Below are 19,004 nucleotides of genomic sequence, written 5' to 3'. Positions count from 1 at the left end.
AAAGTTCACACCCTTAATTTATCTAATATTAGAATCATATATATGACCCACTAACACCTTGTGAATCTTGTGGCACAAGCCTCTCATCCTAGCTCCTCAGAAGACTGGAGCAGGGAGATTACAAGCTCAAGGACTGTCTGGGCTATAGAGAGAGTTCAAGGGTCAACCTAGGCAATTTAAGGAGACTTTTACTCAAAATATAAAGAAGTGGGCTGGTGCTACAGCTCAGTGGTAAAGGGCTCGCCCAGCATCAGCATGCCAAAGCCTTGAATTCAATCCTCAATCCTCAGGAAAAAGCCAACTGAAGCAAAAAGAAAACAATGCATGCATAAATCACACAGGAAGGAAACCCATGCTCGAAGATGGCCACATCACCTCTACTCTTCTACTAAAAGGAAACCCCAAGCTTGAAGATGGCCACATCACCTCTACTCTTCTACTAAAAGCATGCAACATGAGTCAAGGGAACACCACAGAACATAGAAAGGTAAAAGGCCAGAATAACAGTAAACCAAAGCCAAGTGCTGAAGAAGTAGGGATCCTCTAGGAATTCTGAGATTACCTACTTTACAGCTCAGTAAAAGAGTCAGAGAGACGTATTCCTCTGCATCAGTAACAAGACATGCATTATTAGGCTATCATTGTAAAAAAACTTGGTCTTTTATTCTTAACAAGGAGTTTTAAAAATCTGAGGAGGAAGAACATTAAACTGTGGTAGAGAGATCTAACTTCTGGCATCTGTCAAATCCTATGGGCTAATTTGTTTAGACTCTGGCCCATGGTTTTCTCATTTGTAATCTGGAGACACAGGACTGGTTGCGTATTTAACACGTATATCAGAATACTAAAGTCCATAAGTGATTCACTCCAATAATACTGAGCTGAATAATATACAATCCTTTCATTTGACTGGCTGAGAAAGAGATTAATACAGAGGGTAAGTTGAGGGAGTTTTAAACTATGATTTACTGAACAGTAGTGGAGGTGCAGTTCAGGGGTAGAGCACAGTCAAAGCCAATGCCTAGCCCCCAGAAAACAAACAAAACCAAGACAATTTGTTTGAAAGTCTCTTACCTTTCCAGAATCTAGTACCTTCTGAAAGTCTTCCAATGTATTAGATACAACCATATGAGCTTTAAGGTCTTCAGAAGCCCTACCAAAATAAATCAGAAAATACATAATTTTCTTACAAATATGACAGGATTTTTTTTTTTTTTTAAAAGATTTATTTATTTCTTATGTATACAATTTCCTGTCTGCATGTATCCCTGCAGGCCAGGAGAGGGCACCAGATCGCATTACAGATGGTTGTGAGCCACCATGTGGTTGCTGGGAATTGAACTCAGGACCTCTGGCAGAGCAGCCAGTGCTCTTAACCGCTGAGCCATCTCTCCAGCCCCATGACAGGATTTTTTTAATCCCAAGACAAACAAGACTTAATGAACTAGTAAATGAAAGTCAGAAGAACTCAATGTGAGTATTAATCCCCTGACTAGCAGTGGCCATGAATAAGCCAGCCACCTTATTCCAGCATTGCCTCAAGCCTACATGTGAGAAACTTGCCATGCACACAAGAGGCAGCTGCTACTTCTGTTATTGCTGCTGAATGGTCCTGACTCCCACTTATACCACCTGTGGGAGTCTGTTATTTTTCTTTTTCTTTTTTTTTGGTTTTTCGAGACAGGGTTTCTCTGTGTAGCTTTGTGCCTTTTCTGGAACTCGCTTTGTAGAGCAGGCTGGCCTTGAACTCACAGAGATCCGCCTGCCTCTGCCTCCTGAGTGCTGGGATTAAAGGTGTGCGCCACCACCACCCTGCAAGTCTGTTATTTTTCAATTCTTTCTGGTCTACTTTCCCTTCTACAAAATTGGAATAATACTGTAGCAGGAAATATGTAGAACTTCCCAATAATAAAACATGAAGGTATGAATAGATCACAACAAAGCACGAACACACACACACACACACACACACACACACACACACACACACACACACACACTTAAAAGACATTTTCACACCATCAAATCCTCCCACCCAGCACTTCTGTCCCCGCGGGTCTCACTGCGTTGCCCAGGTTGGCCTGGATCATGACTCCCTCGCTTCAGCTAGTATGACTAGGTGTGCACCACCATGCCTGGCCCCACCCAGTCTCCTCTGTCAGGGCCTCAGGCTCTAATAATGCTACAGTAATATTCTCATCTACATTCAAAATCACACATGTGGTGATAAAGGGAAAAAAGACAGTTGTTCTCTGAATCTCCAGGCTAAGACTTTGTGAATTCTTAGCGATTGCTAGCTGTCAGTCAAATCTGTTCCCTCTTTTCTCCTCTGTCACATTTTTTGTAGTGAGATAGGATAGACTAACTAGGAAAAGTCAGGGGACATTTCCTACCCTGCATTTGAAGGCAGGAGGCATGGCTCTTGCACCCTCACCCACCAGCATTCCCTTGACATGACTGTGATCTCGTTTGTCCAGTCACTAAGTTCTGGGTGATGGCAGAACCAATAAAATGAGTGGACCCAGGTTCCAAAAAAGTACACCCACTGGACCTGCAGAGCAACTTCACACTGCTTCACATAAGAAAGGGGAAGCTGTTCTATAGCTCTGTAACTCTGGTCTTCTCTTGTTTATAACAGTTTGGTCTACTTCACACAGGACCTCTTTAACCTAAGCTGACATTAAGGAGGCTGGGATGTAGCTCAGTGCAAGGAAAAGAGCCTGCCTAGTATGAATGAGGACACAGATACCTCCCTCAGCACTGAAAGAAAAAAAAACAAAAAACACCAGCCACCCTAATATTAAATCCAGTAACCTGACCAGGAGGACTCACCCCCAGACAGTCTAGGCTCCACAGAAGGAGCCTGTCCTGTGGAAGGAGGGAAACCTCAGGAATTCACGTTTGTGATGGGTCTACACTGCTATGTCCTCAATTCAGTAAAGTTAATCAATACATTACTTTCTTTGTACTTGGTACAAGTATGCACTGCTATCTTCTTTTTAAAATGAGTTGTTATCTTAATTCAGCTTTTCCTTAGTAATAATATCCTATATATTCAAAGGACCTATATTTATAAGCAAGATTGATATGCATATTGAAAATTGCAGAAGATTTTTTAACGATGAAACCAAAACTTAGTGAAGTAAATGCATGCTGACTGAGAAATTATAACCTGAATGCACACAGTCACAATGACCCCTATTCCCACATCCATACAGAAAAATAAACACACAGAATATTCCAGTTAACTCTCCCTGAATGTGGCTTCCATGAGAAGTTTTGCTCTCGTATGTCACAACTTTTTTATAATAAGCATGCACATCAGTGAGAAATTATAGAAACAAAACAAAACAAACATTGCAAAGAATGACCTACACATAAACTATTTTGATGGACCTTCTATGTGAAAAATAACAGAATGTGAGTCTAAGCGAAAGAAGAGCTGCTGACACTCTCTGCTAAGCCAGGAGTGGTGGCATTAGGGAGGCTGAGGCAGGGGGAACAGAATCCAAGGCCAGCATCCAGTCTGAAGCCAATCCAGGCTGCAGGAGTCCCCATCTCCAAAAACAAACGACAACTTGCTTTATAAAAATACCCATCTGGAGCCTGGGGCGATAGCTCGGCAGCATGGTAGCCCCTTTCTAAGTTCGAGGGCCTGGGTTTAGCCCCCAGAACCTACAACAAAATCAGCTGCATGTGTGGTACATGCTGTATCCCAGGATTCCTGGGACCTGATGGCCATCCAGTCTAACCTATGTGGTAAGCTCCGATCCAGTGAACCTTGGCTCAAAAAAAATACTAGGTGGATAGTACGTGAAGAAAGACACCAGAGGTCGACTCTGACCTGATGTGAACACACACACAAGTCACCTTTTACTAATAAAGTTTTCTATCAAGTATTTACTAAATACTTCCATGCCGATAACGGTCTAAGAGTCTATTACTACAGAAAATAAACAAGAAAACACTGTTCTCAACAAGCTTATTAGTTTAAGCAACCTTTGCAAGATGATTAGAGGAAAGGAAGGAAAAAAAAAGAAAACTGCTTTTCTGTCACTAATGATGCTGGTTTTCCAACCTTAGACATGTTAATGAATCACAGGAAAGAAACCTCAGTCAACCAGAAATCTAACAGTAAGCAGTCAGGATCTCTAGGTATGAGGTCCAGCAATCTCTGCTCCTCAAATTCCAGGAGACTGAGAACAGCAAGAACAGGACCTTGGTACCTGAGAGAACAATAAGGGTAAGGAGCTTTCCAATGCCTTACCCCAAAACACTCCCTGTTCCCAGTACAGACAGTCTTCAAACACATCATGTTATCTATACATCAAGCAAATCCTAAAATAACCCTTCAAGACACTTTTATGAAGCAAGTCCAGAGAGAGCTGCAAACTAGCTGCCTAGAAACACCCGATCGAGCAACAAAGGCGAGACTGAAATTAGTTTATTCTCGCCCAGTCAGAGTTATTGAGACCCAGTGTGGCTGGCATGGTGCTGCACACCTTTAATCCCAGCACTCAGGCGGCAGAGACACGTGGGTCTCTATGAATTTGAGGCTAGCCTGGTCGACATAACGAGACCCTGTCTCAAAAGATAATTAAATAAACCCAGTGTATATTAGGCATAGAGTATTGTAAGGCAAAAAATAAATATATCATGGGCCACCTTCCCTGACCCCAAGTTTCTATCCCTAGGGACAGTCGCCTTCCTCACTGCTTCAGAGAGGCAGAGGGAAAAAAATCCTCTTACAGGTTACACCAGCCCCAACGCCTTGACTGTCTCCTATTCCCAAAGCAATCGAGAGGCTCTCAGCCTTGGCTACCCATAATCCTCTGGGGAGCTTTTCATTTCTTAAGATTTATTTATTTTTATCTTATGTGCATTTGTGAATACCTGAATGTATGTGTGTGTACTCTCTCTGTGCCCAGTTCCTGCAGAGGCTCTAAGGGGGAACCCGATTCCTTGGAACTAGAGTTACAGGCAGTTGTGAGGCTCTGAACCCAGTTGTGGAACTGAACCCAGGTCTGAAGTAAGTGCTCTTAACGGCTGAGGCATCTCTCTAATCCCGTTTATTTTATCTTTTAACTTGTGTGTGTATGAGAGAGAGAGACAGAGACAGAGAGAGACAGACAGACAGACAGAAACAGAGAGAGCATGAATACTGGAAATTACAGCTAGTTTTGAGTTGCCTGTTGTGGCTGCTGGGAACCAAACTCAGGTCCTCTGTAGGAGCAGTACCCACTGAGTCATCTTTCCTGCCGTCACTAGGGAGCTTCTGACACTACAGTTGCTGGCTGCTCTGTAGACCACTATAATTAGTCTCTCAGGGAAGGTGCTGATATTTACTAAAGCTTCCTGGATTCTACCAATCTGTGCCCAGCACTTAAGAACCAATGACTTAATACAAGAACCTGGATCTCAAGTTACCCCCAGTGAGTTCAACAGCAGACCACAGTTTCATAGGGAACACATACGTAGGAAAACCCACAAGTCAAAACTACAAATGGAATAAGAAACTAAGTGGTCCTGGAGCTCAGGGAGAAAGGCTACTTGCAGCTGCAATAATCCCCAATCCATCCCTTGTCCTTATCTCACAGGTCAGGTGAAAACTGAAGTGAGGAGACACCGGTAAACCACAGAGCTACCTTGTGAAAAGGTTAAGCTGGATGTCTTCCAAAATCTCCTGAAGTTTGGCCTCAGCTTCTTTTTCAGCAATTGTCAACTTCTCTCCAGTATCTCGTCTGACAGCTACAAACTGACAGTTCTTCATATCACGTGGCCCCACCTCAAGTCTGATTGGAACTCCCTATAAAACAGAACAGGCAGTTAAAATTGTGCATGTGTCTCTCAAGTTGAATATAGACTATTTCATGGCTTTACCTACTGCAAATCATCTAACAGTCAAAAAGCAATCATAACCAAATAAGAAAAGGGCAGGTGACATTCCTGACACACTACAAAACTTATTTCAGTATAGAAGGAAAGTGTCTACTGCCTCTGTTGTCAGAACTAAGCAATCTCTTGATAGAGGACCATGTGAATATGGGCATTCCCATTTCCTCACAAACGGCACGTGGTACATGGAGGAACACAGAGGCAGCTTGAAACCAAAGATAACCCCCCAAGGCACTGAGGGGGTTAGCACACTGGTACACCCCACACTCGTTCCTGGTAAACGTGTGTAGATGTATCCAACCTTCTTATTAAATAATAAACACAGAACCAATGCAAAGAAGAAAGCCAAGAGGTCAGAGCTAAGAGCTAAAACCTTACCCTTCCTCCTGCGGTGGTCCTACCTCTCCGAACCAGAGCTACCCCTGTGTTAAAGTCTTTATATAGAGTTCCTGTCCTGCCTTCTCATTGGTTGTAAACCCAACCACATGACCGCCTCCTCACAGCCTGTCTGTATAGGCCTCCAGGTTTTCCATGATTGGTATTAAGATTAAAGGCATGTGTATCCAATAATGGCTGTATCCCTGAACACACAGAGACTTACCCAGCTCTGCCTACCAAGTGCTGGAATTACAAGCGTACGCTACCACTGCCCTGCTTTCCTATGGCTTGCTAATAGCTCTGACCCCCGGGCAACTTTATTTATTAACATACAAATAATATTTTAATACAAATAAAATATCACCATAAACGTGTGCTTTGGCTAGGGTGCCTTGGCTCTCGATGGAACTCCAGCATGCACGAGAATCACCTGCAGGGCTGGTTAAAGCACTCCTGCCAGGCTTCACCAGTTTCTTGTTACTGGAAGTTAGAGGATAGGCTGAAATCCATATTTGAAGGAGTTACTACAGGCTGCACAGACTGTTGGCATTAGACAAAGTCTGAGAACCACCATGCTCTCAGGTTTCCATGAGGGAACTTAAGAATTGGCTATATGCAAGTATAAGACTCCTGCATATTCAAGTCTTGTGTATTTCCATCTCTGAGGGGACCAAAGCCTTCAAGGTCCAGGGAGACCTTGCATTTGTAGGGTCTGGAACCCTATCTGAAAAATAGTAGGTCTTAAATTTTAGTGAAAGATCCTTTAAAACAGTGATTCTCAACCTTCCTAATGCTACGATCCTTTAATACAGTTCCTCACGTTGTGGTCACCCTCATCCACAAAACTATTTCATTGCCTCTTCATAACTGTATTTTTGCTACCAATATCTGATATGCAGGATAAATGATATGCAACCCCTGAGAGAGGAGGTTCGCTCTACCCCCAAAGGGGTCACCGCTCACAGGTTGAGAACCACTGCTTTAAAACCAATTTAGGGCTCTGACACTTGAGCCAGGTGCTTCTAAATACAGCATGGCTGCTGCATAGTACTCACATCAAAGACAAAGGGAAACAAGTGAAGGCCAGCAGGCCCACTGGACCCTCACTGAACAGGTTCCCAGGGATAGAGCCCTATCTTTGGGGGAAGGAAGTAAAGAGGGGAGGGAAGTGGAGGATTCAGAAATTGATGGCATTTAAATCATTTTGGTTCAGCTAACAGCAACAGTTTCACACATGAACTGGCTTAGAGAAGCAGCTGCTGGTATCCCCAGCTATTCCTAGGTGAATGAAAGGCTGCAGCTAAAGACAAATCACGGAGGACAGGCTGACTGTCTTTAAGGTCATCCCTGAAGGTAGGGAGCACAAAAAAAACAGGGTCAGCAGCTAGGCTGATCCTTAGCACAGGTTTACCATAGGAGATATTTTTAAAATGAGATGATAAATGTCAGTGGCTTTGTAATTCGAGATGGTTAATTCTGAATAACCCCAACACATCAAGCATCCATTCTTAAGTTCTACTACTCCTCCTAATCCCTAGACTTAATATTCTCTATCATAGTTTAAAGCAAATGGTAAATGGTAAAAGTTTGAAAAGTAGAATAAAGGGCATACACTACCTAATAATGAAGCTGTGCAGGAAATGAAAATACACCAAAAACATTAAACCAGAGTTTAGACAGGCTTTGTATGCACAGAGTTAGAAACAACAGCAAAGGGATATATAGCCATATGGACCAGACTGCAGATGGAGGGAACCTGTGAAGAGTCCATCATCACCCAAACCTCCCTATGCCAGTGACTGAACTCCAGATACAAGCACTGTAACATACCCACCAAATGAGGCTTATATGTTATATAAACAAACACTTCAAGATCATTTTTAGTCTAACATAATAAAAACTGGCTTCCATAAAACTTTTAGGGAGACAAGGCCTAGTACCGGAAATCAAAGGCAGGACCAAGCACATGCCAAGTGTTCTCCCACCAAGCTACTCACTCCTGAAACACCACAGAAATTAGTTTATCAAGCACACACTCTAGAAACCCTGTTATACAGTATGACCTATACTGGTGTTCAGAACACACAACTATAAATGTGGGGAGGTAATAAAAACGCTTAAGTTGCAGAAATCCAGATCTCCCCAGTGCAGGACCCCAGCGTACCTTCAGCTCCCAGTGATTGAACTTCCAGCCTGGAGAGTAGTTGTCTCGTAGATCAACTCGGACTCGAATGTTAGCTCCATGTAGCCGCCTTCGATACTCATTGCATTTTGCCATCAGTGCCTCTCTGTCTTCTTCAGAGAGGGCGTTTGTGATTCCACATGGGATGACCACCACCTAGAGTCCAGCCAAAGACACACCACATACACATAATGACATCTACAATAACGAATCAGCTAGATCCTACAGAAACGAACGTTACGGAAGTTAAAACATGCCACTGACACAGTCTTAAATATACATAATATCACTACAATTAAAAACATGGTGCTGGAGAGATGGCTCAGTGGTTGAGAACACTTACTGCTCTTGCAGGACCCAGGTTCGGTTCCCAGGACCCAGCTAGTGACTCACAATCATCTGTAAGTAACTCCAGGAAGTCCAACTCCTTTTCTAACCTTTGAGTGCTCCAACACACATGTGAAGCACAGACATACACTTAGACATACACACACACACACACAGAACCTTTAAACAAAACAAAATAAAATAATCTACAACATGAAGCACCCTAAAAATTTCAAATCTTACTACTGACAAAAATTCTTAAAATTTGCTGTTGGGCCACTATATTAAAAACAAAGTACTACTAACAAAAACCATTAAATATTTAGGATGATCCAACATCAAAGGGCCTTAAAAATTCCAACTGTACATAATAATGTCTTGAAATACTACATTTTGCATTGCTTTAAAAGCCCTTTTTCTACAAAGAATCTCAGGGGCTACACAAAAACCTGCAGTGTTGTAGCGATGTGATCTTGAGCTGCATGTGAATTTCACATTTGCAACTCAACTGCAGGAGCGCACACAGTATAAGACAGCCATTTACCCCTCACTCCCATCCTCTTCTATCACCCTTATTCTGAGCCTGTGGTCTACCAGGCCCCCTCTTTGTTTCCCAGTGTGTCTCTCCTTCAGGGTAGCCGCTTTTTGTTCTTTATGTCTGTCTGTGACTGACTGCTGAGGTCACATCACCTGGCTGTTTCTACATCTCTAGTGGCATCTGAGCACTGGAATCTCCTCCCTTTCCTTTCTATCACCTTTGGGAAGACCATAGTTCTTCATCTCTCTGTCCACTACATCTCCAAACTTCCACTTTCCTCTGAAGACATGGTCTCCCATCTCTCCAAATATAACTTGGGAAAAGTCAGCAAAACTGACCTAAGAGTCTTAGGAGCCAGGTGGTGGTGGTACATGTCTTTAACCTCAGCACTCGGGAAGCAGACGCTGGCAGATCTCTGAGTTCGAGGCTAGCTAGATCTACAGAGCAAGTTCCAGGATTGCCAGGGCTACACAGAGAAACCCTGTCTCGAACCCCGCCCTCCCCCCAAAAAAGTTTAGGTGTTTAAGTCTGCATGAAGAGAACAAGCAAGGATGTGTTGTCCTGTAACTTGCTGGGTCTCTCTGTCTCTGAGACAGAATCTCACTATGTAGCCCTGACAGGCCTATTCTTTCTCTAAACTCTGTATATAGACAATGTTGGCCTGGAACTCAGAGATTGGTCGCCCCTACCTCCAATGTACTAGAATTAAGGATGTGTACCACGACATCCAGCATTTGGTTTAATTGTGTGTGTGTGTGTGTGTGTGTGTGTGTGTGTGTGTGTGTGTGTGTGTATCCAGTGTGGCTAAAGGCACTGGACTCTGTCTTACTCAGGGTTTTTATTGCTATGAAGAGACACCATGACCACAGCAACTCTTATAAAGGAAAGCATTTAATTGGGGTGGCTCACTTACAGTTCAAAGGCTTAATACATTATCACCATGGTGGGAAGCAAGACAGCACTCAGGCCGACATGGTGCTGGAGCTGAGAGGCCTTTCATGGTGATTCAAAGGCAGCAGGAAGTGAACTAAGACAGTGGGTGTGGCTTGAACATATATGAGACCTCAAAGCCCACCTCCAAGGTGACACACTTCCTTCACTAAGGCCATACCTCTTAATAGTGCCACTCCCTTTATTAGCCATTTTCTTTCAGACCACCACAGACGCTCCCTGGAGCTGGCATTAGAGGAGGTTGTAAACTGCCACACATGGTCACTGAGAACTGCACCTCAGTCCTCTGTAAGAGCAGTGGTATGCTATTTTACCCGCCAAGACATCTCTCCAGCCCCAGCTCTTTTAGCCATGACCACAGACAGCTAGTGTGAGCTGCTTCCCAGTCTTGCTTGGAGGTTTGATTTAACCTTTTCAGGGCTACAGTTTATCACTAACACAATCCTCAGTCTGTTTTCCAGTAACTAAATCTTACCACAAATCAATCGGTGTAATTTCTAATCTGTCTCCAACATGTACTAATTAGTTAATTATCACTTACCAACACTAAATGCATTTCATTTAACCTACTATATTTTATTTAAACAATTCTAAATAATTTCAAAAACTTATTTCTAAAGAAATTTTAGGGCTAGAAAGATGGCTCCACAGTTAAGAACATCCACGTAGTGGTTCACAATCATCTCTAATTCCAATTCCGTGGGATTCAATGCCCTCTTCTGACCTTGTTTGGAACCAAGCATGCACATGGTCCACAGACATACAGGCAGACAAAACATAAACTCAAAATAAAATTAGCAAACTTAAGAAAAAAATTAAAATAAGATTTCAACCAAGGAATTTTTAAAATTCTTGAGATAATAAATAATACAAACATACATATCTTTACACAATATAATGGTCTAGGCTGTATTTGCTATTGTTTCTGTACCCTTTCAAAGATCCTTTGTAAACATGGTCTATACTCTCACAAAAGGAATGATAAAGAGAAATTCTCCTTACCTGAACAGAGGCTACCCGGGGTGGCAACACTAAGCCCATATTGTCCCCATGAACCATGACCATCACACCGATAGTCCGGGTTGTCAGGCCCCAGGAGCACTGGAACGCAAACTGCTTCTCTCCTGGTGCCTTTGGATCCTCAAAAACTATTTCACACATTTTGGAAAAATTCTGACCTAAATGGTGTGACGTTGCTCCCTAAAGGAAGGAGAGAAACACAAGCTTTAATTTTAAACTATTATTCCTTTGAAAATAATGACGACAAGATCACATACTTTAGAAAACCACCACATCTACTGTTTTATCTCCTTTTCTGGCATTAATGCTTAAGATACCAATATGATTGACATGACAAGAGAGAAGGATGGTTAAAAAAAAGTACCAGTTTTGCTCTGGGCAGCCCCTTCCACAGGAATAACTCCGTATGTAAGGCTTTACCTGAGCTCGTGCCTGGGGATTCAGGACGAAACCCACCTTCACTGCTGTGGAGACGCAGACCAGGCCTAGAAAGCACATGGTGCCCTCCACCACTGTTCTCGTCTTCTCCCTCTTCCCCTTTCTTTTGGGAAGGGTCGCATACAGCCCATGTGGCCCTAGAACTCACTATGGAGTTGACAGTAGCCCGGAATACCTGATCCTCTTGCCTCTACTTCCAGGGCATTATAGGCGTGTACCATGACTCAATCCAGTTTAATGGAGTATTGATCATCCATATATCAATAAAAATTGGTGATCAATGGCTCTATGCGTGCTAGACAAGCACTGTACTTCCCCAGTAATTAAATCAACATGAGGCAACACACACACTTTTTGTAATGTTTAAATCATGTTAAACTTATCTCAAGAATCCATCATTTCTTTCTGATAAAAACTTTCAAAATCTTTTGAGTATTTTAAAAATACACAGTGCATTACTACTGATAGTTACCCTCCTGCACAATAAAAGGCCAGATTGTTCTTTCCCTTAAAGACAGTGTCTTATTCTGTAGCTCACACTAGCCACATACTCAAGATCCTTGGAGCGCTGTGATCATAGGTTTCTCCCACCATCGTAGGCCACAGTGTAACATTCTGTTCCTATAGAACTAAAGTTTACTGCCTACTAACCAACTCATTTCTCCCTAACTTCTAAGGGACCACCATTCTGTTCTCACGTTATATATAATCACTTCCTTGGAGTTCACATACCATTAAGATCATGCAATCAATGCCTTGTTTATTATTTCACTTAACACAAACTTCTCCAATTTTATCTATGGTACTACAAATGACAGACTCCTTCCATGGCTATATTCCACTGTGGTATGTGCATTGTTTTTTACCAGGTGATGTCGCCACCACTTGACTGTAATGCTGCAATGAACAGAGAGCAGATGTCCCTTCGGTCGCTCACTGTCTCCATCTGGATCCACCTCGAGGAAAGGCACACTAGAGTGCACACTAGTGATTTATTGTTCAGAACCTCAATGCTGCTCTCTGTGCTGGCTGTCAGGTACTAACAGAGCAGCACACACTGCAGCCACGCCGTGGGCTGTGCGTCCAGCTGCCACGTAGCACAGCACTTCCATACCTGGATGGCCCGTCCGCTGGCAGATATGAAGGCTTCGATTGTGGTCGTATAGTCTCCTCCTGCAAACTTCTCCTTTTCAGTCTTTCTTCCTCTCACAACGGGGATTGCCAAGAGCTCTTCATACACTCGAGCATATAGCTCAAGGATCTGCAAGACCTATGACAACATTTACGGCATGTTTACTCAGTATAGGCTTGTCAGTCTACACTATCTCAAACTGTTTGTGAAAAGGACTTCAAACAACAATAAAATTATGGAAAGGTTAAAGAAGTCAATGTGAGACTTAAGGAAGATGTTCAACAAAAAAGCACTGTGAGGCTAACATTTAAGTACAAATAAATTTAGAATGTCGGAGAAGAGTGCTTGAGAGATATAAAGTAATCAGAGTGATTAAAAAATGATTAATTTCAATCATGACTAATTTTCTATAAGTTAAAATCTAACTTTATCATACAAAAATTTTAAATAGTAAATTTACTAGTAAAATTTTAATAAGCAGTTTTTACAATCTGTTTACTCTTGGATTAACTTTCTATTTTCAAACAGGTATTACACAGCATAAGCCAAACAATAACAAACAGGCCTAGAGAGACACGGGCACAGTAGAGGACTGCTCCTACCTCCTCAGCTGCCTCCTCAAAGGTGGCAAAGGCGCTGTGCCCCTCCTGCCACAGGAACTCACGAGTGCGGAGGAAAGGCTGTGGGTGCTTGAACTCCCAGCGCTGTAGGATGCAAGGACAAAGCTAGTCAGTAGAGGAAAATCGCCGTTTTTATTAGCACCTTTACATGACCAATAATCAAAAATAAATATTGTGATCCAAAACACTTTGAAAACTACTTTCACACTCAAAAACAGCAAGCATGCTCTCGAGAGCAATGGACACATGCAATGGTGGCTGAGTAGCAAACAGCGCACATGCACCTACCACCACATTGCACCACTGGTTGAGCCTGATGGGCAGGTCTCTGTGGGACTGCACCCATTTCGCATATGCAGGATACATCACTGAAAGTCAAGAAAACAGACACTTAGGATTGGACTTCCTCCTTAAGGCCGACTAGAGTTAAATTTTCAATGTAATTAATATGAATTAAAGAATTAAAGTGTGTTTGCTCCAGTATCTGTGATGGCTCACTGAATGACATCATTACCTAGTCTATCAATCACAACCCTGAAGATAGACAAATCTATCTAACAGGATCATACTTTGTATGCTTCACTTATTTTCATGTAAGTATTGAGTGTTTCCATGTTCTATTTGGGCGAAGACTAGTATACTCTGTGTTCTATGTAAAATCATTTTCATTCTTCATCTCAAACGTTTAATTCTCTCCTTTGGCTTACATATATCATTACCAAATTTAAAAATGTCAATGTTACTCCTGAATTCAGCTATGTATCAGAATCCGAATTTGTTAGATTCACAGATTACCCATCCAATGAAGAACACACTTGCCAGGAAGTATGACTTGTCTACAATGTACAATCATTAAAACAAAACTAATTTGGTATGAGAAAAAAAACAACAAAACCAAAAAACAACTAGAGTTCTAATTTCAAAAGCGCAAACACAAAAACCCACTAGAAGTATCAGAGAATAAGCACGCTAACTGTGAAGCCAGGTAATCACTGTAGGACACAACCACGCCACACTCTCGGACCCTGGCAGCACACCCGATCACTAAGTATAATTCCAGGAAAATTATTTCATCAACTGATGGCTGTCTCTGCCTTCCCATGGCAGGAAAACTACACAACACAGCCACATGAAACCTCTCTGAAAACCCTAGGGAAGGTGAGCGTGGTGGTGCACACCTTTATCCCAGCACCTGGGAATCAGATCTCTGTGAGTTCAGGTTAGCCTGACCTAAATACCAGGTCCCAGGTCAGCTAGAGTTGGATGTGAGTGAAACCCTGTCTCAAAAAACAAACAAAAAACTCTACAGGAATATGAATCTAAATGAATATCATTTGCAATTTTATAATCAATCCCAAGAACAATCCAAAACAATTCCCTCTATAAAGTAGTAAATCTGAACAAAAATAGATGCTGTTCAAAAAAGAAAAACACCTTTCAGCCACAGCAGCTATCTTCCAGTAACTTGCCAAAATGATTCTCCAGGCTTTTTAGGAAACATGGCACTGTCCCTTTATCCACATACATATGAAGCCAGAGACTATTCTCTATGAATTTATGGCTTAGTGTATAAAAAATAAATAAAGGACCTAAAACAAAGTGTTTTTCTTTAAAAAGAAGAAAGATGGACACAGAGACTTCCATCCTACTGCTAAAGAACTCTGTAACTAAATGGCTTAACATAAAATCTACATAACTTAGACTTTTACTCTGCCTTCATCTTTCAGTAAGTTCTGTTTTCAGGAAGGAGTGTAAGCATGAGAAACAGCGAGACTCAACCCCGCCCTAACAGCTCAGCGAGCTTCTCCAGTGCTCCAGGCTGCTCTCACCTGTCTCACTGGTGGGTCGAATGGCAATTGGCTCTGCCAACTCTGTCTTACCAGATCTTGTCACCCAAGCAACCTGGTAAGATAGAAAGGATGGTGGACATGGTGTTAGTGGCGGTTTTGAAGAGCATAAGTATATGTCAACTTTCAGGTTTTCTCAGTGTCAACTAAAGAGTCCAAACTCTCGCTGCTGTCATCAAGAGGGAATATGACGAACTAAACTTGCCATAGAGTAGAAGAAACAGGACATTATAAAGAGGAGGAATAGCCCCAAATGTCTCTTGTTGGTTGTTAACCCTACTGAAGATATAATTCTAGTTTATAAGAGAAACCACAAAAAGAAAACCCCATCTTTTCCAGTGTACCTCAGGGGCAAAGTCATCGATGTGACTCTTCTCCTTCTCTAAGGCAGCCTGAGACACAAAGATGGGGAAGTAGCAGTTCTCAACTCCCAGTTTCTTGATCTCAGCATCAAAGAAGTCCTTAATGGATTCCCAAATGGAGTACGACCAGGGACGGAGGATATAGCAGCCACTCACATCGTAGTATTCAATCATCTCTGACTTTGTGATGACCTTTTAAAGAGAAAGACCTGTAAACTGAACCAGTATTCTAGTGCAAAGGCAAGAGCATGTGGAAATTAAAGTTCCTATCCGTAGAAACGGCAAACACTGTCATTTATTTATTTGTTTATCTTGGTTTGTCAAAATGGGGTGTCTGTGTAGCCCTGGCTGTCCTAGAACTCTGTAGACCAGGCTGACCTTGAACTCAGAGTCCCGCCTGTCTCTGCCTCCCAAATGCTGGAATTACAGGAATATGCCATCTTGCCTAGCTAGGAAACACCCTCCTTAATGTGCAGGAAAAACATACTTTCCTACATGCAGCAGCAACACACAACAGGACTCTAAAGTCTGCAGACTTCCCACTGAGCTACACCCTTAGCCTTCTTTTCCTTTTAGTTTTTATTTTATTTTGAGACAGTTTCACTATGTAGGCCAGCTAGCCTGGAACTCAAGTTCTCTTGCTTTCCTCTTCCAAGTGTTGGGGTTACATGAATGTGCCACCACACCTGACATGATAGCTATTATAATGGGCATCATGGGAGATGGCACAGGCACAGGTACACTGTCTACCCTGCACTGATCCCCAGACCCCTAAGCTGTCAAGTGTAACTGTGTGAGATGTGCACCTGTAATTTCAATGCTAGGGAAGGAGGGGGAGCGGAGACAAGAGGGCTTTTAGGGTGCACTGGCCGGCCAGCCTAGCCTAATTGGTGAGGCCAGGTCAAAGAGAGATCTTGTCTCAAAGGAGGAGAAAGACTTTTCTAAGGGTAACACCCATATGCTTTTATGCACATGTGCACATACACATACAAATGCACACGCTTGAACGAACACACATACACGCACGTGCACGTGCACGTGAGGAAGGGGGAGAAATCACATTGTTAGGCCTACCTTTCTCCCTAGACTTTAGAATCTGAACATAAAGCCAACCTTGAGAATATTAACATAAAAGCCCACTGAAAGCATACTCACTTGCGAGTACCATTCGGCAAGATTTTCTTCTTTTTTTGCTTCAAGACCCAATCTGCAGACATGCAAAAGGAAAAATGAATCCTTCATTTGGCACCTGCATTAGTTTGTGTCTTAGTCTGCTTTCTATACTGGAGAACAAGCCATCTAGAGAACAGAAGCTTACTTGGCTCCTGGTGCAGGCCTCGGTCTTGTGGGTGGAGAGGGCCCTCTAAGGGCATAACTTGTGCTGGGTGTGACACAGCAAGGTACTAGGAAGCTGCTAGTTTGTGGACTCTTCCTTTGTTTTAATTAACACCATCACTGGACCCCATTTCCTCAACCTCGGCTTATCTTAATTACTGCTGCAAAGGCTCCACCTTTACATCCTATTCTCTACCAACTGGGCACTAAGTTCCCAGCATACATACCATGGAATACATTCAAACCGCAGCAGGCTGAACTGAAAGTAAGAACGTAAGCTCAACAGGGGAGTTCTTCACTTTCAGTCATTTGTATATTTACTTCTTTTTCTTTTTTTTAAAGATTTATTTATTTATTTTGTATACAGCATGTATGACCAGAAGAGGGCACCAGATCTCATTACAGATGGTTATGAGCCACCATGTGGTTGCTGGGAGTTGAACTCAGGACCTCTGGAAGAGCAGTCAGTGCTCTTAACCTCTGAGCCATCTCTCCAGCCCTTTACTTCTTTTTCTATTCATTTCCACAATAATGCTTTTAATCTAGAAAGCAATTCAGTCTTTTTTTTTTCGTCAGAGCTGAGTACCAAACCCAGGGCCTTGCGCTTGCTAGGCAAGCGCTCTCCCACTGAGCTGAATCCCCAACCCCCAGTCTTTGTTTTTTAACACAGGGAGGTTTTCTCTATTTAGCCCCTGCTTAGCTATAACTTGATATATAGATCAAACTGGCCCATGCTTGGACAGTTTTCTTGCCTCTGCCTCTGATGTACTGAGATCATGGGCATCATCACACCTGCCCAGCATCAAAACAGCTTCGCAAAAGTTGGTCAGATGTTGTCCATGAAAACTGCCAAGGTCAAATCTGTTTAGAACTATGATTTTTAAAGTAGACATTTATTTATTATAAAATTCTTTTTCAATTAAAATATATTCGGCAAAAACAAAGTCTATTCACATATATTCTCTACTAAAAAAGCTTTTGTCAATCTCAACACAGGTGATATTAACAACTAAAAAGATCAGTGTTGCCAAACAGTGGAGGCAGAGGCAGGCAGATCTTTGTGAGTTCGAGGCTAGCCTGGTCTACACAGTGAGTTCCAGGACAGCCAGGACTGTTTCACAGAGTAAACCCTATCTCAAGGGGGGGGGGGGGGGGGGGGGGAGAAACACACACAAAAAAAGATCAGTGTCTCACCAAAGGCAAAACATAAAAAGTAATAAAAACAGCAGCTACCGACCATACAGATAAATGAATATTCACATAAGTGTATATACACCTATATTTCATACTAAATAGAAGATGTAGAGATGGAAGTTTGTATAAACAACATTTAAATTAAACAAACAAACGCAACAAAACCCAACTAATCTAATCCAACGCTGGAACTGGGAATTTGGTAGGACACTTGCTGGAAGTGAAGCCCCTTTTGTTCAGTCCTCGATTCCCCCTCCCCTGCTCAACCTCTACTCTGCAACACTTCTTTCCTCGAAGTCTCACCATTGGCCATGGGGTGTGCACACCTATAACCTCAAAAGGAAGGCTGAGGCAGAAAGACCGAGTTCAAGGCAGGCCTGAGCTACACAGGAAGACTCGGTCTCCCACCAAGAAACAAAATGACAGAAAGATCTCTCTGCCTATTAACTGTGTTCTGTAAGAAGCATGCGTTTTCCCGTTTGCAAGCAAGGCTTTATGGTCTTAGATTTATAATGCATTTACAGTTTCTCTCTTTTCTCTATGTGAAACTGAGGGCTACACATGGGTGGTCAGAAGGTGAAGGGAATAGAGAGGCTCTAACCTCTTGTCTACTGTTCTATACATTTACCAAATGCTAAGTCCATACATAAAACCAGGAGGAGCTTCTGCTGTATTCTCTAAGGAGATAGTACATGAACATGAGGGGCAGTTAAACTTCATATTCAGCTGAAGAAATCTAAAAATCAAACTACCTCAGTAATAGCATTTCCTTCTAGGACGCCATG

General features: G+C 42.4%; 1 protein-coding gene and 1 long non-coding RNA gene across 5 annotated transcripts in view; one reads left to right on the top strand and one right to left on the bottom strand.

The window, feature by feature from the left end:
- LOC128110124 (uncharacterized) overlaps positions 1 to 12,837 on the top strand; it is a 41,652-nt gene extending 28,815 nt beyond the window's left edge. Inside the window, exon 4 of the long non-coding RNA XR_008218050.1 lies at positions 12,599 to 12,837. This is a non-coding gene — a long non-coding RNA (uncharacterized LOC128110124). The remainder of the gene's footprint in view (positions 1 to 12,598) is intronic.
- Positions 1 to 19,004, bottom strand: part of Eprs1 (glutamyl-prolyl-tRNA synthetase 1) — a 73,655-nt gene that overhangs the window by 3,148 nt on the left and 51,503 nt on the right. For all 4 annotated transcript variants that reach the window (XM_052737940.1, XM_052737938.1, XM_052737939.1 and 1 more), the window contains 10 exons: positions 16,846 to 16,897; positions 15,673 to 15,882; positions 15,311 to 15,383; positions 13,770 to 13,849; positions 13,464 to 13,565; positions 12,844 to 12,999; positions 11,274 to 11,471; positions 8,438 to 8,611; positions 5,646 to 5,806; positions 1,075 to 1,153 (listed from right to left, as the gene is read on the bottom strand). In XM_052737940.1, coding sequence (XP_052593900.1) covers positions 1,075 to 1,153; positions 5,646 to 5,806; positions 8,438 to 8,611; positions 11,274 to 11,471; positions 12,844 to 12,999; positions 13,464 to 13,565; positions 13,770 to 13,849; positions 15,311 to 15,383; positions 15,673 to 15,882; positions 16,846 to 16,897 — 1,285 coding nt within the window. The remainder of the gene's footprint in view (positions 1 to 1,074; positions 1,154 to 5,645; positions 5,807 to 8,437; positions 8,612 to 11,273; positions 11,472 to 12,843; positions 13,000 to 13,463; positions 13,566 to 13,769; positions 13,850 to 15,310; positions 15,384 to 15,672; positions 15,883 to 16,845; positions 16,898 to 19,004) is intronic.

Source organism: Peromyscus californicus, unplaced genomic scaffold, assembly GCF_007827085.1.
Source record: "Peromyscus californicus insignis strain IS unplaced genomic scaffold, ASM782708v3 Scaffold_14__1_contigs__length_90479793_seg_2, whole genome shotgun sequence".
NCBI lineage: Eukaryota > Metazoa > Chordata > Mammalia > Rodentia > Cricetidae > Peromyscus > Peromyscus californicus.
The sequence above is the reverse complement of the archived record's forward strand: the minus strand, read 5'-3'. Positions and strand labels throughout refer to the sequence as shown.